Source organism: Carettochelys insculpta, chromosome 18 (genome assembly GCF_033958435.1).
Source record: "Carettochelys insculpta isolate YL-2023 chromosome 18, ASM3395843v1, whole genome shotgun sequence".
Classification (NCBI taxonomy): domain Eukaryota; kingdom Metazoa; phylum Chordata; order Testudines; family Carettochelyidae; genus Carettochelys; species Carettochelys insculpta.
Genome location: NC_134154.1, coordinates 31,627,736 through 31,651,579, shown reverse-complemented (window position 1 = coordinate 31,651,579; position 23,844 = coordinate 31,627,736). Strand labels below are relative to the sequence as shown.

The window sequence follows — 23,844 nt, the reverse complement described above, 5'->3', positions numbered from 1 at the left end:
GGGCCGTGAAGTAAAGTCAAGTGCATGGAAATTGCAGGCATTAGTCATTGTTAATAGGCTTAGCTTCTTGTTAAATGTCAAGGTGGCAATTTAAAGCCGTGCGTTTAAGCATAGCTTCCCTCAGTTTCAGCCTGTCCTGACCTGGTGCTGGTTAGCATCTGGGAGCTGGTTTCAGTTAAATCAGCTAGTATTTAACAGTACTTCTGTGGCTATGGTGTGGGGTATGAAAACTGAACTTTGAATCTGAGGAAAGTGTGTAGGTTTATCTCTGAGTTCTGGCAGATCATGAGATGGAATTCATTGGGTTTAGCTTGGTGTGGAATGTTGCCATGTGATGATTTTTTGGAAGCCACCTAGGAATATAAGGCAGTTAAAAATATTGGGTGCAAAGGTCAGTGCCCTGTCCATTGTGAACACGTGGCGGGTGGTGAAAAATAGGCTCAAAATACTGAAAGTGCAAGTGAGCAAAGTAAACTAAGAGCATGGGAAACATCTTTCCAGTTAGCCAGTATTCACTTAAGCCATTGCAGCTGACCCCGCCTCTCTTCACTACATACGTAAGTGGCTAGGTGACTGAGACATCCCATAAACATAATTGTCTTGATCTGCGTGTGTAGCCAATAACCCCATGTCAGGATGCAAGCATGAGAGGGGTGGAGAGTGTGTAGTGGACATCCTGCCAAGTTAATATAAGATACAGGGACACAGAAAAGGAAGTGAAGCCCAAAGAGAACATTGGAAAACTTGAAATGCAAGACACTAACAGTGAATCGAGAGATGTTTTTCTTCGCTCTTACCTATCCCTGGTTTCCCTTGAGAACAGCAGCAAATTTGAAGCACTTTGCGGGGAGCAAGAAAGGGTAAAGAGGAGAATGGTGCTTTGTGTGGAAACTTGCTTCCCATTATTTGCATCTGTTAGGGAACATGTCATTATTTTACTGGGAGGGTGGTGCAATTCATAAGCACCCACCTATTCTTTATGAATGGCAGCTTCTTGGGACTTAAAGGGTATGCTATTGGTGTGGATGGTGGCATTCATTCTACTCAATAGTATGTTTACAAAATGTGTTACATGCTTCCGCAAAATGGGTCATTAAAAAGTCCTTATTTGTTATTTGGTATTTTCAATTCTAATGTGCAGGGTGGCATTGGGAAATAAGGCAGAGCTTCGTATGGGTTTAGTGGCTTCCTGTTAGTATGACATACATGGCAAGGGACAATGGTCTGAAGAAGTGGGTCCATCCCATGAAAGCTCACCACCTAATAAATTTTTTTGTTAGTCTTTAAAGTGCTACTGGACTGCTTTTTTGTTTTGATGGCAGGGTACAGTCTGAGTTATCTGTAATGGGACATATTGGTCGTGTCTACACTAGCCCAAAACTTCAAAATGGCTATGCAAATGGCCATTTCGAAGTTTACTAATGAAGTGGTGAAATACATATTCAGCGCCTCATTAGAATGCCGGCAGCCACAGCACTTTGAAATTGATGCGGCTCATCCAGATGGGGCTCCTTTTCAAAAGGATCCCTGGAACATCGAAATCCCCTTATTCCTAACAGCAGATAAGAATAAGGGGATTTCGAAGTTGCCGGGGTCCTTTAGAAAAGGAACCCTGTCTGGATGAGCCACGCGGCGGCGAGCCACGTCAATTTCGAAGTGCCGTGGTTGCTGCATTCTAATGAGGCGCTGAATATGTATTTCAGCACTTCATTAATAAACTTTGAAATGGGCATTTGCATGGCCATTTCAAAGTTTTGGGCTAGTGTAGACGTAGCCATTCTGAGTTGTAGATTGTCACTTGCTTTTTCCTTGGAATGTACAGAAGTGATTTGATCTCTGTGGGTGTTCTTTTGAGGAGGATGTCATAAATTGGACCCAGAGGGAGATGCTAACTGTATGCAAACAACAAGAAGTCCTGTGGCACCTTATAGAAAAACAGATATTTTGGAGCATAAGCTTTCGTCGGCGAAGACCTGCGTCATCGGATGCATGAGTGGGGGGGTGGTTTCAGTGGGATACAGACTAACACGGCTACCTGTCTGATACTTGACTGTATGAAGTTCTTTTCCAATTTAAGGCCTGTATTCAAGAAAAGTGTGGAAAGTCTCCTAAGGTCTGTTTATGTGAAAGCAGATAAATGCTTGGTTTCTTGTTCAGGAGACCTGTAGTGATGTCTGGCTTGATCAAGTTAAATGGGTTTTGTTCCAAGTTCCGCAGTTTTAGTGAATGTCACAGGGAGCCAAAATTTGCCAGTTCAGGAGAAGGTCAGGACTAGAAACAGTGTACGTTAGCAGAGGTGCGCAGTCAGGTGCGGAACGGGCCTGTCCGAATTCTCTCTGGCTTTGCCAGCATAGCTTTTGTTTGACAAGCGTTAAAATCTCTCCTTAAAAGGAGGGTGGAAAGAGCTTTTCTTTCAGAATTGTATACAATGCAGTAAAATCCTGCCTGGGAGTTTGTGTTAAGTTGAAAAGAGGAACTGGAGGCTGCCAGAAAAAGAGGAAGGATATAAGTTAAAAACTGTCCATTGCCACCTAAGAGGAAGCAGAAGCTTGTCCTGTTTCAGGGAAGAAAACTGAATTTTCTCTAGCATTTTAGACCGTTTCAGTCTGTTCCTGCAGATGTATTGTTTACCAGAGAGCCACATAGTCAGGAGAGAAATAATGATATAACTTCTTTGACAATAAATAGGTGGAGACTTTCACTCTTAGCTGTTGGCATCCTCCCTCCTCTAGGTGTGGTGGGAGTTGCAGTCTGATCGGATGAGCATTTCACCTGTCTCTGCTGTGTGGCATGGATTTCTTTTGTTCTCTTCAATTGCTATGGTGGGGGGGCGGGGAAGATTCTCTGTTTAAATTGCATCTCCCCCACCCCTACTGCCACACACACAACTCAAGGTCATTCTGCGCTGCAACATTACTGCTGCCTCCACTAATAGTGTAAGTCATTTTTTCACTTCAGGCATTCACTACTACCAGGCACTGCACATGTTATCTGGGCATAACATTAGTGACTAAATGTGTATCCAGGAGACATGCACTCATATTTGCACAATAGGGCTTCAAAATGGGAGATTGTGAAATGAGTTCAGCCTGTGGTGAAGGGAGATAGTGGCTGCCTGTTATTAATCCTGCTACACACTTTGAGGGTGTCTTTCTCTTCCCCACTCTCATCCTTCCGCCATTCCTTGTGGAAGCACAAACAAAAAGGAGAATAGTCTCAGAGAGGCAGCTGTATTAGTCTGTATCTTTACAAAGCAAACAAGCAGTCCTATAGCACTTTAAAGCCTAACAAAATAATTTATTAGGTGATGAGCTTTTCTGGGACAAGCCGCCACTTCAGGATGGGAAACTTCCAGATCTGAAGAAGTTGCTCTGTCGCCTGAAACCTCAACACCTAATAAATTATTTTGTTAATCTTTAAAGTGCTACGGGACTGTTTGTTTTTTGGAAACAAAAAAGGAGTTAAGAATAAAATAAAAATTCACATTTGCTGCAGTGTGTCACTGTTTTCTATTACCTAATTTATGGGCACGCCAGCAAAGATTAGCAAGAACCCCTCGCCAGCTCCGACTACTTACAGCGAAATAAACATCTTTGCAACATGGTCTGATGCTTGCTCGCTTTAGAATTGCAGGCACCTCCAACTAATCATCCTGTCCATAGAGGAGGAGTCAGTGAAGATTAGAGGATGCTTGCCAGATTGGATGAGCTGACGAGAAGTGGGGCAGTGACTCACTTTTAAGGGTAAATAGGCTGTGTTCCCAGTCTGGGGAGCAGTGGTGACCCTTGCTTTTGTCTTTCTGGTTAGGTGGGTGATGTCTTCTCTGAGCGATGCAAAGTCTAATGCTTTAATAAGCAAAACTTTTTAGTCTTGTATTGCGGAATGCATTATTGGTCTAGGACACAGCACTGTTTTGGACACACAACTTTGATCGAAGAACCTTGCTTCCATTGTGGGAAAAGGCTTCCACAATGTCACTCAGCTGGTTACAGCAATTCCTAGCTTAGATCGCTAATAAATTCATGGGCTGGCCAAGCCAGATGAGTTCTTGAAATGTTAATGATGATGTTGCCCATACTCTGCAGTTGAGTTCTGTACATGCCATTCCCGGTCAACAAAGAGGGAAATCTCCTTATCCATATTTAAATTATGCATATGATTATGAATCATAGGCCTTATCTGCTCATCTGAGCAACCACATAAATCTCATGTTTTTCTTTTAATTTCATTCATACATGGATTAAGTAGTACATAAAAAGAATGTTCCACATATACTTGTTTTACTGGGTTCACATAAAAAGCATAGATGGCACAAGTTACACAAAAGAAAGGAAGAAAAACATAACAGGAAGAATAGGCCACTTCTAAAACAGATTACACTTCTTATTAGGTAGAAGCAGAGTGTTTGGTGGTGTTACAGAGCCCAGAGCAAAACACAGTTCCTAGTCTGAGGTGTTCACAATCAAAATGGATAGTGCAGTGCTTGAACACAATGTGCTACAAGAGGGGGGAGATGGATTTATCACAGTGGCTTTTAAAATAAAAAACCCGTGATGTATTTATAGATGAAAGTGAAAAATAGCATGTACTTTCACTTTTAAGGCTCAAGAAAATATTTTGTCCAACACTTCATCATCATTAGGTTAGTGAGTAGTTATGTAGCTCATTTGTTTACAAACATGAACAGACTGACTGTTTTACATTTCACTTCTCAGAGTAAATTGATCTAGAGAGACTAAATCCAGTGTGTAGATAAACATGGAACGTTTTCAGATGTTTTTCTTGAAAACTGAAAAAAGATTGTTTTGTAGTGTGCACAGATGCAAAGCCATGTGCCCAAACCAATATGTCAAACTGTCATGTGGGAGATTTGGTGAAAAAATCTTGTCCTAAGGGAATAATTTTGAACACTATATGTAGGTTTGTAGCACATAAGAGAGCATTGCTCAGATCTATGCCTTCTTATGGTAGCTTGGCCCTTACTTAACAGGCTCAAAATAAACAAAAGCCTACTAAGTCAGCCTTTGAGATATTACGAAATAGTAGGGGGAGCCTGATCTTTGATCAGGGAATACAGGATTTGGAACCAAAACATCTGATTTAGCCTTAACAAGATCAGTAGCAATGTGAGAGCTTCATGCTTGGATAGCCAGTGAGGGCGTGCTGCAGGGCACTGGGCCCATGCTGTGCTGGCTAGATGGGACTCTGGGGCAGACAAGGAGCAGTAGCAGCAGCTTTGTCAGAGCCTTTGAAGCAGTGTAAGGGACAAGCCCTGAGGCCAGTAGCCATCCCAGGGATCTTCACCTCCTGTTTGTCACTTTAATCTTACAATAATGCTCCAATGTAGAGTGGAACCCATTCCAAACCAGACCTTTACCAGACTGTGACCGTACGCTCTCGCTCGCTGCTGGTCTGCATCTTTCTCCCCCTCCTTTTTTGTTGCCGGCAAATGAGAAAATGACACAGGCAGGACTTCACATCCCAAAGAGCATAAACTCTGTGACTGCATTTATGCAGCATTTCATATTGCTTTAGCTATGAGTTCCCCTAATTAACCTAACCTCTAGTGTGGGGATGTGTCATACATTCTATGAGAGCAGGTCAAGATGTGTTTGTAGTGGCATTAGCGTTTCTGGAAAAGAAGTCAGGCACATCTTTGCTTGAGTGGTACCATCCAACTGAATAGGATAGGTTTTCGTTTTTTAAGTGTCTTATATTGCATTATCATGGGAAGATGATTAGTTGTGGATTAAAGAGACACTGAAGATGGAAGCTTTAACGACAGGATATGATTAATTGCCTCAAAGAAATTAGGCATACTAGGCTACATCTTCAGTAGAAAAGGTGCATTTTTCTAGTGTAGAGAAAGCAGTTTGTAATTTTCACGCCAGGCGTGTAGCAAGTTTACTAGTTGAGATGAACCCTAGGAACCTCCATAATAGATATGTTAATTTGCTCCCATATGTGAAAGCTACTGCCTTGTCCACACTAGGATTTTATCCTCTACAAGCACATGGTTTAAAAGAAAATTAACTCTTTGTTTAGTATGATGCAACACTAGGCAGTGCGGCAGACTTGAAAGAGCAGCTTCCTAAATACATAGGATCATGGGAAATGAGCATATGTAAGATGTGAGAAGGGCTTTTTGGTATATTTTGTTGTAAACTTTGACCTTTTTTTTTTTTTTTTTTTTTTTTTTTTGACTCTTTCAAGTATGGCCACAAGGAGCCTGTTTGGATTGAAGGTTGGTGTGTGGTCTTTTTCATTAAAGGCTTTGATTAAAAAGCATACTCTGTCAGCCCTTTGCCTGCTAAAACTGCGTATGTATATTCTTCTCTGTATTCATTTGGTTGTCAGTCCTGAAGAAGCCATTTTGTTAGCTGGAGAATGGAAATGTGGGGAGGGATAGACGAGAAATATGGTATTTCTGTTGCCTCATTTGTCATAGTTTTTAGGGTTCTACCCTATGCTGCAATATGGACTTTGGGGTGGAGCCCTGCATGGGACTTTCTTTTTAATCCTGCTCTTGCTCCTCGGTACCTGCTGCCGCATTGTCTCTTGCATCTTTATTCGAATTCCCACCAGCAAAGTCCTTGTCTCCCACAAGAGAGGGAGATTTTCCCCTTGCTACTTAGAACCAAAGTCAGTTAATATATTTTAAAAGGAATTTCAGACACTTTAATCAATAAAAGAATAAATTCTTATTTTACTTAAGCGGTGTAAAAATACAGCCAGTTTATAATAGACACAAAATCTCTAACCCTTACTTAAATTCAAGTATTATAAATTTTAAAGTGTTTTCCCACCAATTATCATAGTTTGGAGGGGTGGGGTTTGCTCCGTAATCCCACCAGAACCAGGTACATTTTACCTGCCTCTGGTATTATGGCAGTGGGCCCAGGGAATCTGCAGTATCCCAGTCCAACATAGGCTCTGCTACAGCAGAGTGAAGTTCAGAGGGCACCAAAGGGGTGCACTGTAACTGCTCTGTGTGGATGCTGCTGGCACGGACAGAAAGGTTCCTAGTTCACCTTAACATAGTCCTCTTTCAAACACTGTAGACCAGCCCTTAGAATGTGTCTGAAGACACATAACATAATTTAAGAAAAAGTCTGTCAGAACATTTATTGAAGAGACTTGTTTAAAATTTGCAGTGTGGACAAATATCCCTGTCAATAAACAGGCCAGCTAGAATATTTGTTGAATACAAGCACCTGGAGTTTTAAAGCAGTCAGTTTTCATTCATGTAAATGATAGCAAATAATTTGTATAGGGTTCCTCCAGCTGTTCCAGATGTCGTGGCAGGTTCTTAGGAGGACTTCTGCAAGCTGAAGTTAATGTTTATTAGTAGAACCCTGCAAATCCATGGGTATCCATGTTATAACAGTGGGTGTCCTTGAATCATAGAACACTAGAACTGGAAGGGAACTGAAGAGGTCATTAAGTCCAGTCCCCTGCCTTCACAGCAGGGCTAAACAATGTCCAGACCATCCCTGATAAATGAAATGCCAGTGCAGATACTTGTGACTCGCTTTTGCAGATACAGAGGGGGATCTGGATACAGATTTTGGTAGCTGCACTGGTTTCTAGGTTTCTGCTTCCGTTACCATTAGTGTTCAGTGAAGGAATTTTCTCTGGTGGGTACAGTGTGATACTGCTGGCCAAGGAACGCACTTTTTTCATCTGCCTTTGAAGCACCAAGTACTAGATGCTGCTGCATGGGTTTGATGAGACACTGTTCAGGGGGATAGTAAGGAGGAACACACATTTTGGTTAAACGTGGAATTTGCAATAACTTAGCTCAGTAGGTTTAGAATTATCAGCGCTTTCCCCATTTCTCCTTCAGGAATGCACAGCTGCAATTCCCACTGTGTCTCAGACAAAAGAATGCCAATAACTCCTTCAGGTGAGAGAGTTAGAAGGCCCTAGCAGCTGCCAAATGCAAAACAATCACCTTGGGCCTGCAGTAGAGTGTCTGTCCCAGATCTAAAAGAATATGCTTGGACGTGCTCCTTTGAAAGGGTAAATGCGAGCTGGGGACTCAGCAGGTGGGTCTTCGGTATGAGCTGAATGGTTGCTGTGGATCTGGATGGAAGAGAGCTGGAAATTTATGAAAAGGTCAAAACAAAAAGCCGTCAAGTAGCACTTTAAAGACTAGCAAAATAGTTTATTAGGTGAGCTTTTGTGGGACAGACCCACTTCTTCAGACCATAGCCAGACCAGAACAGACTCAATATTTAAGGCTCAATCTTTTTATCTTTTTTATCTCAATTTTTTTCTAATTATCTTCTCCTGATTTGTCCTCCTTGCTTACTGTTTTTGGTTCTCTGTGCCTTAAATATTGAGTCTGTTCTGGTCTGGCTACGGTCTGAAGAAGTGGGTCTGTCCCACAAAAGCTCACCTAATAAACTATTTTGCTAGTGTTTAAAGTGCTACTTGACTGCTTTTTGTTTTGATAGTGTATAGACTAGCACGGCTTCCTCTCTGTTGCTATTTATGGAAAGGTGTTCATGTGCTGGCAACTTGAGCTCATCTTGCTTTTCTTTGTTTTGCTATGATGATAAGCTGATGCAGAATGTATCTAGAATCTTTTGAGATGCTAATTGCTACATTCACAAGAGGTATGCCACCTTTGGACACATTGTTTATCTTAAACATTTCAGTATTTAATTGTGGTTGAACATTCGCCAACAAGGGATGACCACTGTCAAGTGGTATGTCCTACAAATGAAATATTTTTTCCTTCACACCCATCCCAAGTGCTAACGCATGATAAATATTGCTGCTCAGCAGGGAGTTGCCACACACATTGTTGCTGGAGATCCAGCGGACAACACAGCTCTGATGCCAGGGCAACAATCCCATTGTTTTCACAAAGAACCTTCACAGCTTTCTTGTAGTGGTTATTCATAGGAGCAGTTTTTTATTATAATTCCTGTCTGAAATGCAGCTGTAAAATTCTTTGCCTGTGAAAAGTTAGGTGCATACTGTGACTGACCATCCTTTATCCTAAAATTGGCCACTCTGAGGCACTGAATGCTGTCATCAGCCTTACTCCTTTATCTGATTAATTTTAACCTGCTGAGTCCCATCAGTCTCTGGTAACAATATCTCACAGGACTGAGCATGTATTGCATAAAGCAGGTGGTATGGAATGGTTAGATTTGAGTGAGGCAATTAAATGCTGAGGCTGTGTTGCTGTTTTTGGACAAGTGTCACAGTAGAAGAAAAAAAAGCAGACAAGTAGCACTTTAAAGACGAAAAATAATTTATTAGGTGATGAGCTTTCATGGGACAGACCCACTTCTTCAGACCATAGCCAGACCAGAACAGACTAGTTTGTGATTTTTACTCAAGTGGAACAGACTCCCTTCCATTTTACATTCATTGTAAGATTCCCACAGGAAAATACTCATTAGTTGACTTTAAAATATTGCTGCCTTGTCAAGTCAAAATCCATATAAAAAAAACCAGATACACAGAGAATTCCCCATGTGAACGTACCCCCTTAACGTTGCTATTGAATTGGCTTTTGTCCCCAAAGGCCCACCTGCAATACTCATTGTCTTCCCTGTCACTACCAGGATTGGATCCATAACATACTTCGTGTGTAACAAAAAAAAAAAAAAAAGGGGGGGGGGCAGCTAGTGCCAGCTAACTCCTCATGAAGCTGAGATGACTACCCATCCAACTGATGTCTGTAAATGATACTTCACCAGTTTGGGGCTTTACGGAAGTAGCTGCACAGCAGTCAATGGGTTATATTCATTTCTGGTATAACTCCACTGAAATCATTAAGACTGCTGTGTGAGGGTGGAGCACGGTTTTGACCTTCTTGCTTTGTCATGCTGACTTTGACACACTGATTGTGAAAAAGTTTGTATTGATTTAAAAGAGAACAAATATCTGTTGTTTTTAAAAACACTTCTGGCACAGAAACATTCTCCACTAATAATTTCATTGCCTGCTTTGCACTGGATCATGTACCTCTCTTTTTGTGTGGGTGTGAGGGTGCCTGCAGTGTGCCCACTGAGGGCAGGTCTGCACTTAAAGTGCTGCAGTGGCTAAGCTGATCCGGTGTCTCTGTAGTGCTTCATTGAAGATGCTAGTAGGCTGACAAGAGAGCTGCTTCTCAAGAGGTGCTAGCTGTGGTGAGAAGAGAGGTTCTCCCACAGACATAGCACTGTCTATGCGGGGGTGTGTATGTCTTAGGTCAGCATAACTGTGTCATTCAGGGGGTAGATTTTTCACACCCCGAGCAACGTAATTACACTGATGTAAATTTCTAGTATACACCTGGCCTGCGCGAAGCACGCTCCCCCACCCCAAAAGGCTCTAGGCTGGCATAACTAACCCCGCCCACCCCAATACCTGCAACTGGCTGTCGCAGACAGCGTTGTGCCCATACGAACGTCTGGACTGGGGCTTAAAAAGACGTTGTAGGGTGGAAAAGCTGCCTGGCTTCAGTGCAAGTCCCTCTGCATTCTCTGCCAAAATGGTGTTTTGTACCTTCCTGTGCCAGTTTTTCCTCACACGCTGCCACGGGCACCTCTGTGCCCACACTGAGACTTCTCCTCTTTTACTTTCTCCAGCAGAGGGAGAATTCTGCTGTCATCGACTAGTCACAAATCACTGGCATTCCTTCTACTGAGACCAGTGTGCCTTGCATTTAATGGGATACCTAAAAATAAAAAAGTCAGGTCCCATATGTTATGTAATAGACAAACAGAAGACACGATTGAGAAAAAATTTTGCCATTTGATCCTTTTTAATTCTTCAGTTGCCTAAAGCAAGTTTTTTAACCCAAAAATGCTTCTAATTAGTGCAAATAATCAAGTAGAAGTATTTTAATTTTTTATGTCAGTAGAAGAAACTTGAGTCCTAGCTGTGTAGTTTTCATGGAGTGTCGACATATTGGTAGCCTGAATTTCACCTGATAGGATTTGTTGCTGGTGTGCTTAATGATAAATCCTGGAACTGCTATTTGCTCTTCTTTGGCCAGGACAGAGTATGGCATGACTCATGCTGTAGGCTGCCTGAGGTAGGCCAGTTCCACAACAGACAAGTAACTTGTGCATGGGAGAAATGGGGTGGAATGCCCAAAGTGAGGAAACATAGTTGTTTAAGAAAACAGGGTTTTTGAAGTTTGTGGATGTCGTCAAGGAATGGGGGGTGAGGCTGTGTTCAAACCAGAAGGGGATGTAACATTGTAGTCTTTGGTAGCTCCAATTGTGTGCTTAGTCATGTGGGAAATCCTGTTCTGTGCTCCAGCTCTGCTGGTCCAAACTTCTTAAGTGTAGCTGCATTTAGCTAACCAAAACAAAACGGCTGGGTGGTTGAGTGGATAGGGGGTGATCTTCACTCAACTCTCCTGGCCTTCCCTCCTTGAAAGGAGGCATGCTTTCTCCCTTAACCAATGTAGTTTCGAGCAGGAGAGAAGCCCAGGTATAGTCATGAAAAGAGGTGACACGTAACGACGGCTGCTAAAAGTGTCGGTATTCTACTGCCCTTTATATCCTGTTTATCTCCTGCTCTCAAGCAGTTCCTGCTATTTCCCAATGATTTCCCCTATTTTTAGCAGCCATCCAATATTCAGTGTCTTGGAACTAACACCTACAACAAATAAAGCAACAGAGCATTTTGAAAAGAAAAGCTAGCCACTGTGCACACCTTATTGACTATCTCCATTGCCTAGAGCACGGTCTTAGCCGGCACCTTCCCTTCTCCAGCTTTATGCCCCTTTCAGACTCATGCCCTTTAGAGTTTTAAACCACAGTCAGACCATGTCTTTTGTGGTGGGTAGGGGAGGACTAGGACAAGGAATAAATACTTTTCACTGCTCTGTAAATTACAAGGCACTGTCACCTCCATCAGTGTTTCAAAAGCCTCAGCATCTTTGCCTAATGAAACATATATTTATCGTCACAGCAGTGAGTGAGGACACCTCAGCTTAGAAATTCAAACAGAAAACACTGATGTGCTTGGCAGGCAGGTCTGTAATATTGTTTTGTGTTGCCTTTACAGATTTTCATACTGACATAGCACCTTGCTAAGTAGTAACGTAGAGGAAGCTGTGCTAGTCTATACACTATCAAAACAAAAAGCAGTCAAGTAACAGTTTAAAGACTAGCAAAATGGTTTATTAGGTGAGCTTTGGTGGGACAGACCCATGTGCCATGAAAGCTCACCTAATAAACCATTTTGCTAGTCTTTAAACTGCTACTTGACTGCTTTTTGTTTTGCTAAGTAGGTATCTGAGTCACTAATCCAAAACAAAGGTGTATTCTTTCTTGTATAAAGGCTTTGGGTAGTGTCACCATCCTTAGTTCTGACCTATTTCTCTATGCTGCATAGAGATCCTGTAAGAGTGAGACCATTTCTAACATCTTGAAATAATCCACCATTAAAAGCATTTTCAGGTTTAAGTCAGGTACTGTCAGATTGTTCTGGGATTATTTTCTGATTAATGTAAAACTGATATCCTCATGATTTAGTCACAATTCAGCTCCTTTTTGTCCGTGATACAGCAGCGCATTAGATGAAGGAAATGTGAATTGCTCCATGAACGTTATAAGCTAATACTAGTTAAGTGTATGGAATGCGATTTTCTGACGTTCATCACTACCAATGCAAAGGGGATAGCTTGGGACGTCAAATGAGGCTTGGCTCTGAGTTTTATACAAAGATTTATATTGAGCTGTAGGGGAAGGGGGTCCTGGTCACGTGACCATCCCCTCAGCCTAGGGAAAGGGGCAAGCCAGGCACCTCCACCTCAGACCCCTCCTCTCCTTCCTACTCCTTTTCCTGAGCAGTGTGGCCTGGGAGCTTAGTAGAGCTGGGGGTCTGGTCACCTCCCCACATTTACAAGCAGCAGTTGGGCACCTGGAGGAAATGGGGCCGTGGTTGCTTCTGTTCCCCCAGCTGCATTGCTCCACTTCCTGTTGCTGAGTGCAGAGCATGTTCTGCCCCCTCCCACGAGCGATGTGGCTGGCGAAGCAGAGCAAGCTGAGTCCACATTGCTCCATTTTCCTCTCCATTGCTGGTGAGTGCAGGGGGGGCTGGACCCCTGCTGCAAGCACTAGGCTCCCCACGAGCCTCCAGGCCACCCAGAGGCCCCAGTCCTGCTGTCAGCTGACTTGCCCCTTGCTGTTCCTGCCCATGGTGTTTTGGGGTGCATGCACCCCTTCTTGCCCTCACAGGCATCACTCTGTATAGAGTGCTGGTTCCTAAAGGAAGAGTCTCCTGTCTGCTGTTCATGTTTATACTTCATTGTTTTGGAGAATGGGTTAGAGTGAATCTTAAATTCAAGCTGTATGGTGACTTGACCCCTGGCTTGCATTTGTGTATTAAAATGGATGTGTTGGGAGTATGACTAATTGCCCCAAGAAGATTTCTGTTGGAACTCATGCGACAGGTCATGGAAGAAGTGAAATTCCATATTGATGTGGCTGTCCAGCAGTCTTTGCTGGTGCTCTGTGTTAACTCGTGTGTGTGCACGCACGCGTGGAGAGAGAGAGACTGCCTGCCTGCCTAGATTTTGTTTGTAGCCTGCGTTTTGGTAATGTAAATAGGAATGCAAAATCCTGTTTGGCTGAAAGTTAAGTTTAACTGGGTAACCAATTAAACCATAGGGGTGGCTGTCCCTGCCCACAGTGCGCCAGACCGGAACTGCTGTAGCTGGGCTGGAGTGCCCTTACCTGCAGCACTTCTAGGCCGGGCCTGCTGCGGAAGAGGGTTGTTCTGGCTGGGCTGAAGCAGCCCCTTGCCTGCAGCAGGTCCTGCAGGGCTGGAGCAGCCCTCACTGGTTTAACTGTAACCGGTAAGCCTAATTCATTTAAGGTGAGGCTTACTGGTTAACCAGGTAACCATCAACCTCACTAAATGTGAAGTATAGGATGGGTTTTTGAGTTTGAACTCTGCAAAGCATCCTTGCAGGGACTGGAAAGGATCTACCAGGCTAGCTAATTCATTCTTTCGTTCCTGGGTTGCACGTAAATTTAAAGCTGGAATGATGCCAGACCTCACCACTATTCAGGACATGTTGTGCCTGTGATGGAAGGTAAAACTGAATGAAGTAAACCTACCCTCTTTCCACTCCCCACGTCTGGCAATTGAATTTTGACTCGGGTGTGAATATGTAATTCACTTTATTTTCAGTGACTCTTAGTTGAATTTTAGGGAGTTTGCTATTTAATGGGTGTGCTGGGATATCTCCAGATAAGAGCAAATCAGTAAGCCACTCCTTTCTGTTTGTGCACCCTCCTTTAGTTGAAACCTCAGGGTTAGTACTTTGTTCCTGTAATAGCAGGGCTCAGAAAACAAAGGGCCCTGTCAATTTCACAGTCATAGGATTTTAAAAATTGTAAATATCATGATTTGTGCTATTTAAATATAAAGTTTCACAGTCTTGTAATTTTGTTGGTTGTGACCCAAAAGGAGTTGTGCAGGTGTCACAGCGTTGTTCTAGGGAAGTTTGCAGTACTGCTGTCTTCAGTTTTGTGTTGCTGCAAGCAGTGGCACTGTAGTTGGGAGCACATTATGGATTGCCAATCTTACTTCTGCCTTCACAGCTGGACCCTTGGTCAGCAGCCACCACACTCTGGGCATCTACCACTGAAGACAGGGCAGATGGAAGGGTGGTCCCCCATAAATATTCTTGTGACACACCTGCAATTCCCTTTCGGATCAGAATGTCCAGTGCAAGAAACAGTGGTCTCCCTCCATGGTATCTATCTAGTAGAGGATGAAAGCACACAAAAGGCCAGATTTCATGGTCTCTGGCATGTTTTTTTTTTTTCATGGTCAGGAAGTTGGTAGGACCCTACAAGTAAAGGACAGGAAGCTGTGCAGTCTGGCCATTCAGCACCTTTTGTGACTCGGAGATAGCCCTTATCTGGTACATCTTGGGAGCTGCTTCATAACAGGCATTGGGAGAGTTTTAAGGCTGCTTGTATCTTGGACGGGGATAAAAATATAAAAAGTAAAAGATAATGGATGGCAAGGTTACCTGCGATTTCTTCCAGAAGAGACAAGCTTTGGCTTTCATAATAGAGCCTGGGAAAGTTTTAGTAGGGATGGAAGTTTAAGTGCAATGGTGGTTCCAAATAAAAGTGTAACTGAAATGATGCACTGTCTTGGGTTGTTCAGATTACTAGGCTGTAATTACCCATGAGGCAAATAGGTGTCTTAGAACCCTAATTATTTAAATCTATGTGAACAAAATGTGGGGTTGCCGGTAAACAACCCTGGCCTTTCTAAAGCAAAGTTGTGCCTTGTTAATCTGTTGGTATTCACTGAACATTCCAACAGCAGAAAGCGTTTTTGGCTACATAATCAATTTGAGGAAGATGAGACCAAACCCAACTCCAGCATTGCCCTGTTTGTCATGTGATAACGTTTGGGGACAGTATGCAATCTGTTCCAGAGCTTAATAGAACATCATTGGTGCCAGTAGGAAGACTTCTGTTCCTTTATGGTGACGATTAAAACCCCAGAAAAGCCTGATTCAGAAGCATATCAGCCAATCTCACAGGGAAGCTGGGTGCTGAGAAAAGATAGAAGAGAGGGGGTGGGGGCTACAGCGTTAGGTGCATGGAAGGGAGTGATGCAAGGTTAGGGTGAGAGCTAGGTGGAAATTTTTCTGTGGGATGTTTTTTGTCAAAATGCAGATTGGTCAGAATGGCAAAGTTCTGTGGTTTTGTGTGCTGATCTCAACAACATTTTACTTGGAAATTGTGTAGGTTGGCTTATTCTGCCTGTCATCGAATCAGCCAATCTTCTGACCAGGAGCTGTTGGTATGAGCCACGGGTATGGCTTACAAAAGTGGTGAAGTGTGAGTCTCTAGTTTATTTAGATTTTCAAAAAAATGTTTTTTACGGCGTCCTGGGGAAATGACTACTGTTGGAACTAAGTGGTTATAGGGTCAGAGCTAAGGGTCTGTCATGAACTCGCTAAGAAGCAAAGATGAGAAATAACTGATCAGTTTTCAGGATGGAAAAAGTTTAGGGGAGCTGCAAATACCATGTTACAGAGCTATCAGCGAAACACAGAAAAGGGAGGTGAGCTGTGAAGTGATAATTTGAAGAGTTCAAAAAATTATCTTTTTTTATTTTTTTTTATCTAAAATAAACAACACTGGAGATGGTCGAAGACCAAAGCTAGACAAATTGTTAGCACAGCAGCAGATGAAGTACACTCATGACAAATGCAAGGTAGAATGCATTGGAAGGAATAATTTGTACTGTTATGTTACTGGGTGCTAAATTAGCAGTAAGATCTTAGGGAAAATGTGGGCAGCATTGAGGACAGCTCTTACAATACTTCCTTGTGCATCAGTTGTTAAAAAGGGAACAGATTGTTACAATGAGTAAGCATGTAATAGAAACATAACAATCCCATTCTGTTCTGTGCGAACCAATTTATTAACAAATCTACAGGATGTTTTCGCCTCTAATGTTCATCTTTAGTCAACCTATCCGCAAAGAAAACAACAACAGCAGTAGGAAGGAACCCAGAAACAAATGGTGAACAAGATTCAAGGACAGTGGTATGAGGAAAGATAGACTGTTTTTAGGTTTTTAATAATTTATTTTAAATACCTCTGCTAAGATAGAAGCATTTAAAATCATGTTTGGTGCAGATGGCAGGCATTGGGCACTCCCAATCACCATTTCTAATGGAAGAGCAAAAGGTTATTTGATCAAATTGAAAATCAACATATTTACAACTAATAAGAGGGAATACTTTCTCTGCCTAACATACAGTTAACTTGTGGAACTCATTGCCACAATATAGTAAATCCAGCAATTTTTTTTTTTTTTTGGACTCAGTTTTTAAATACATATGTAATGAAAACTTTACAACCCTAGAAATACGGATCTGGAGGGGATGTCAAGAAATCATCTAGTTCATTCCCCCACACTGTTAAAAATGGGTGGGCATAGCGCCCCCCTCCACTTTTCTGGTGCCCCAGCTTTAAAGCCCGATAGTCAGAGCACTACAGAGCAATGGAACTTCAACTGAGTTACAAAGAGAAGCAACAGTTCCATCTTCCGTGGGGCAGGTTTGTCCCCTCCCTTTGTGGTCAGTGCAGCAGCTGGGTTGTTTTGATTCCGGCTCTCTCTGTCTCCTGTGCTCTGAATGATCAGAGAAGTGTTCATTGAACTGTGTTCTTTTTTCTGTGGTGCTGTTTTAAATTTCTAAGTGATTATGTTGCACAGACCTTATAACAATCTCTCTCTTAACCCTTTCTAGCCCACGACCTACCCCAGAGCAAGACCTCAGCTGCGGCACAGACTGGCAGCCATTTGCAATGCCTCTCGGTCCACTGCACGGATGACATGGGCGAGTCGAAGGGCCGGACTGCGGTGCCGACATGGAGATCCCTGCACTCAGACATCTCCAACAGATTTGGGACTTTTGTGGCTGCCCTGACTTGAACAAAAGGACATTATTTTTTCTCTTTTTAATTTTAAAGGGCCGCTACTGCTAGGTGGACTATTTTTCTAGGTTGGTACCTGCTTAGTGGCGTGTGGACTGGAAAGGGTTAATTTAAAGTAAACCTCAATTTTTTTAATCTTCTGCCACAGTATGTTACCAGTGTTAACCCTGCTGCAGCTAGCACACATTTGCTTAACAATTTTTCTGTTAGATCATTTCCCCCATTATTCTGTAATCTTGGCATACACTTATAGATGAGGCCTTTTCCTTTTTCTTCTCAACGTATGTCGAAGTAGTGTATGTCATAATAAGACAAAGTACTGCTACTTCTTCTTTCTTTTTCTTTGTTCTTTTGCTTCATTGCTTATTAAAATGGAAATCCTGAAAAATAGCAGTTCAGGAATAAATGCCGGTTGAAGTGAAAGTGAAATTGTCATCATAATATTATATATTGACACCAATCTTTCATCAGTCATATACAGACCAAACAATTAATGCTCTATAAAGTAAGCAGCCTGTTTTTTGTATTTCCTGGGAGAATTTTCTTTTGTTATCGAGAGTACAATTCACCCTTTATCTCTTGCTGTTAAGTGGAAACAATTAATATGTTAGTTTTCTGACTTGAAGCCCAGATATCAAGTTCTGTTCTGAACCATAGGGCCTGTAGCAGTGAAGCCTGGTTGACCAAACATATTTAACTGGCGATTTTCAGTTTTTTAAAGCATTTTAATCGCTTGCCCACCAAGGACCAAGATTTGAGCTGAATTCCTCATGCCCTTCTACCTTCTACTAGGGAGACACGGGGATTGCAGATCATCCCCATCTCATGCTGGGTATCTAAAATCCCCAAATCTTTAATTTTGCTTCCAGAAGAAGGGATGTCTAAATATCACGTTATCTCTAAAATCATTGAAGAAGGAGGTTTTTTAAGGAAAATCAAATACTGAACCCCCTCTGAACTGTGTGTGTCCTGTGAAACAGCTTCTTGATTACCTGAATGTAAGAATGCGCTGATTCCTTAGCCCTAGAAACTCCGCTGTGCTAGCCTAAATGTAAATCAGCCATCTAGCTGTTACTTAGCCATGTTGACATTGCCACCCATATTGGCAAAACTTAGATTGCTCAGAGGTATGCAGCCCCCACCCCCAGTTCCCAGACAACATACGTTGCCCACATAAGTGGCAATGTGCACAGTGCTAAGTTAATGGGGGAGTTTCTTCCATTAACAGCTATGGCTGCTCCCTGCTGTCTGCTCAGAGCAGCTATAGGAGAGATCTTACAGCAGTGCTGCTTTGGATTGCTACCATTCTAATTGCTGGTAGCTAGATCCTTGAGGTCCCATCCCCGGGGTCCTCTTCCCCTTACTCACTGGTTAATCTCCCACTCCACGCCATCCCCCAGCAGGCAGGGCTCCCTCTGCTTTGAGGTGGGGAAGGGAGAGGCTGCAACTTGACAAGGCACCAGCCTGCAGGTAGGAGGCAGCTCTGCTAGAGGCTCATATGACTTGATATACCCCCTCCCTGCAGTAAGGGTACTTTTAGTGTCTGGTCAGTACCTCTGGCTGGACACTGCCAGGACCCCCTTCGACAAGACTGAAAACCAGGCATCTGGCAACCCTCTCTGGCACCTGGAGACACAAGCCAAAAATTGGATTGAGGGTAAAATGAAGGTGCGTGGTGATCCTCATCCATCTGCATGAGTTGAGCTGTGCTGCTGTAAGCTCTCTATTGTAGACAAAAAACAAGCAGTCGTGCAGCACCTTAAAGACTAATCTCTGAGAGTCCCTAGTGTAGAGAGCCTTAAAATTACCAAGGTAGCCACAAGCCAGCACTGAAACAAAGACCTTGGTTTTGGCTAAAGGAAAAGGTCCCTCAGATTGCAGGTAAAGATTTTAGTATTGCTACTTGTGCCCTTTCTCCACAGTCGGGCTTTGGTTCCCTTACTTGAAGTGCCCCCCTTTAATGTATGGACTTGTATGGCACTGAGAACATTAAACGTGTGAGGAGGAGTATTTTCAGGAGTGCTACCAAAGCAAGAAGCTGGGAAACTTGGTACATCTCAGTACATACTGGTGGGTGTCATTTGCATTCTACCCAGTCCCTATGTTTGTGCACCTGTATGTCAGAGATAAGCATTCTCTCAACTGGCAGGGTGGTGGTGGATCCTAAGGTGGATCCCATAATTCCTGTAGTACAGACAGTTTCTATTCAACATTTGCGTCATGTGTTTGAAGGACAGTGTTGTTAGATACATACAATAAAAGGAAACCGTTCTTTCCTGCCCTTCGTAGATAATACTCATCAGGGCAGAAAGCTGGAAACAAATAAGCTAAAAACAAAACTGAGAAGACAATCTGCCACTGGCATGGTTTTACATCATGCTATCTATAATTTCTGTAGCCTTGGCTAACAGTAAGACTAAACCGTCCCACCCTTGTTCAGACTTGTTCATTCTAGTGGGGGTGCTGAAGGCAAAAGCCATGTAAGTGGGTTGTTGTTACTATGCCAGGCTGGGATGTGACACTCCTGCTTCCTGCACCTGTGGTTCAGTCTACTTCACTTCTTTGCAGTTGCTAAGAGCATTGGAGGCTTAGATCAGGGCTGTGAAATAAAGGACTGAAGCACCATGAGTATTTATCATTTGTTTTGTGGATTCAGAAGGAGTGCCCCTTTTGGGGATTTTAAGCAGAGTTCTGTATTGGCACCACAGGGGAGGAAAATGTGCCAAAAACTCACGGCACATTGTGGTCCTGAAATTCTCACTTACAATTGTGCTGTTTCAAAGATCACCATTTTAAGTGAGGTTACAGGTGGTATTGAACTTGTGACATTCTCTCTGCTCTCTTATTTGGAAGTAACTCTCCCTGCCCTTATGTGGCTTTATTTTCCTGTCGTGTCATTGCTTACTGACTCAACTTGGTTACCTTTTTAAATTGGAAAATTAGAATAAGAGTTTTAGTGAGTATTTGATTCATAATGTTAAAAAAAAAACCCCTGATTGAGTCACTTTTAATCTTTTTTTTAAAAAAGATATTTTATTGACACGGGAATGGTTACTGAAATATGGAGTTTTTACTCTTTTTGGAATTGGTGAATGTGAGGTCAGCTTGTATTACTCAGCCTCGCTTTTGAAGAACATGCTACAGTCCAAGAAGAAGCACAGTTTAAGTCCTGGTTCAGCAAGGTACTTATGTATGTGCTTAATTTTAAGTGTAAGTAGTTCAATCTCCAGTCATCAAAGCACTTAAGTTTGTGTGCTTTCCTTGAGGCATTCTCCCATTAGCTTTCAACAGAATTGAATCCAAGTTCTGTCTTTGGAACCGCCCATTTATTTATCAGAACTGTCTGAACAAGACTACAGATCTGTTTAACTTTTTTACTAACTTTATTCCTTCCGTTAGGTATCCCTGATATATAAATGGCTTATTTTCATCTTAACTGAGGGCCAGAATGCCAGCAGCCTACTAATAACTACTGAGGGGAGACCAGCAGATTGCAGTGGGATTTCAAGGTGCCTATTTGCAAAATTCTGGTGGGATAAGATGTATGCGGTTACTGACCAGGTCAGTGACGCTTTGTGGTGCTGAGGGCATATGTACTGGCTATATATTTATTGTCAAGTTTTTGCTACCTGCACTAAATTTGCTACCCAGCTTCTCCACGGATTTGATAAGTACACCATGTTTAAAACTTATATGAAATATCGGTAAAGCACCCATTTATAACTAAAAGATTCATCTTCTGGAATAATGATACTTGTTTTCATGTGCAGAATGCATTCAGAGCTATAGATGGAAAGTGCTGTTGAGAGAGCAGGTATCGCTATAGCCCCATTTTATAGATTAGGAAGTAGAGCTAGGGGAGGTAGTGACTTAAGATGAGTCTGGGAGCTGGGTCTTTAACACTGTTCTTCTGACTTCTAGTGCTGTGGCCTACCCACAGCCCATTTGCTTTCTCAACATAATTTTAAAACTCCTGTCCTGGAGCACAGTCTAGTCCAATAAGTAATGAAATTCAGTGCATTGCAAATGCTGCAAAGGTTCATAAAGCTGGAAAAAAAAAATTGAAGTGCAGCTGCACATCTTAAGAGTCCATGGGGTGAAAACTTGGCACTAATTATGGTAAATGTGCATTTAACTTGTGTACAAACTTCATTTTGTGTTGCAAGCAGCATCTTAAAATAATATGGCTTTGTACATGTACTGCAGATTCCACCTGGACCTGCCTGGCATGTTGTCTAGGCAGCAGTATAAGTAACATTTTAGAAATTGAATCTTTCAGTCCCCACCCCTTGCGGGTAAATCTCTCACTGCACAGTGTTTGCTGAGGTTTGTGGTATGTGCTAAAAGAAATTTCTTCTTTATACTTTGAGTTTAAGCATAATAGCATAGAGAGCAAAATTCTTTTTTCTTTTAAGTTATGGGGAATCATGACTCATCTTTGTTTAAAAAAAACAAACAAAACAAAACAGTGAATAGGCCTTCTTTATTAAATGCTCTTTGGCAGTTTTCCCCAGGTCATGTTCTCATAGGGTTAATATTTCTCTGTTTAGGTTCATTTTAATTTAATTATGGTGAATTTCAGCAAATGTGTAATGATTTGAGGATTAAAGTGATATGGTGGGTGAAGGGATATAAAGTGCAAATTTCATCATCCGTTTAATTCCATAAACTCCTTCTGATACTGTATTTAGAGGTGGGCATTCTAAGGTTGGTTAACCTTTCCAACCAGGAAATCTCTTTGAAGGCTTTCTGGCACAACACTAAGGCTAAATGTTCATTAACTCCTTAATGAAGAGCTGTCATATGTCAAGTCTTCCACATACTGTGGAGCAAGTAATGCTTGTTCTAATACAAAAAAAAAAATAGAATTGGTAAATTTTTAATTTTTTTAAAGCTGCAGTGTACAATTTTCTTGAATTCTAGATTCAAAGCTGTTCAGTGGATGGGGTATAAGCGCTTAATCCATTTTTATAGAATTGTTTCTCCTTTATTGCTTAAGGCTAATGGAGGAAATAGTCTAATTTTGTCTTAGAATTTCTCTATTAAAATTGTTGGTTTGAGTCCATCCGTTCATAGATTTTGACTGATGAAACTGCAGGCTGTGAATTCCGGCAGTTATAACTTTATCACTGTTCACTACACAAGAATATTACAGCTTTAAAACAGCCTTAAGCAAAAGGATGTCATTTCTTTGTACTAAATTTGGTTCATGAAAAAGAAAAAAAAATCATAACACTGGTAATCCGTACTGCATAGCAAACTCTTCTGAAAAATGTTATTGCACATGTAAAATATGAAAACTTGACTCTGCTGTGTGTTAGGCAATCCTGTAACCTTTTTTTTTCTCTCTTGTTTAATTCACTTCTTAAATGCTTGGTTGGAAGACTGTGACAATAGCTCATGAAATTGAGTGTTATTTTTCTTTCTTTTTTTAAATATGTAAAGTGCAGTCTTCTGTATTCATGCATATTGTATATATCTGTATATGTTTTACTGAGCAACTAAATAACAATAAATATGATGTTAATGGTGGCTATTGTATATTTCATGCCAAGCTTTAAAATTACCTGAATAGATTTTTTTTCTGATTCTTGGGAATAATGAGATAAGGCAGTTCGGATGTTGGTGAGTGAAGTTTTTGCCCTGTTGAAGTCAGTAGTAATTTTGCCATGGATGTCAGTGGCACTGGAATTTTTCCCTGCCTGCCAGATACGTGTTTGCTTTTTTAGTATGAAACTTGTTCACAAGTAGAAGCAGGACGGGATGGTGCTGTGGCCATGTGCCTTTCCCTGCACTGAGGTGAATTTCATCCTTGTTGAGTCTTGCTACCTTGATAAAATGCACAGCAAGTTTCCTTCTGTTCACATCCTGAAGTTACTTTCTTTTATTCTTCAGCAAGATGTCGGTGTACTCAATCCTTGTTACCATTCCTTAGTCAAATCTTGTGCTTCTATTGCAATCATAAGGATTTTTTATTCTATCTGACCTGTTATATTGGACATAGGTCACACGCAATGTTTATACCATTATCTTTCCTGATGTCTCATGGAGTAGCTCTTTGACTGGAGCATGCTGACAAATATAGCCTAGACCAGTGTTTCTTTAGCTTTTTTTGAGGCCATGGAACACAAAGCAATATCTTTTTCCCCCTGTGGAACACCCATGAACATGTTTTTATTTGGTCTGACAATAAACGAACATGTACAGCAAAACCAAAATGAAGTAATTTAATCAGGTATCAGCAATGAATAAGTAACATTGCATCTGGTTTTAATAACAGAAAATGTATACCGTCAGTGTATGAGACCAAAAAGTGTCAGAGGTTTGCAGCATACCTGTGATTTGTTCATGGAACACCAGTGTTCTGTGGGACGTAGTTTAAGAAACACTGGCCTCGACTAGT

General features: G+C 41.9%; 1 protein-coding gene across 1 annotated transcript in view; it reads left to right on the top strand.

The window, feature by feature from the left end:
* MN1 (MN1 proto-oncogene, transcriptional regulator) overlaps positions 1–22,968 on the top strand; it is a 55,920-nt gene extending 32,952 nt beyond the window's left edge. Inside the window, exon 3 of the mRNA XM_075012473.1 lies at positions 17,255–22,968. Within this exon, the coding sequence (XP_074868574.1) occupies positions 17,255–17,439 (185 nt within the window). The 3' untranslated portion in view covers positions 17,440–22,968. The remainder of the gene's footprint in view (positions 1–17,254) is intronic.
* The last annotated feature ends 876 nt before the right edge of the window (positions 22,969–23,844 follow it).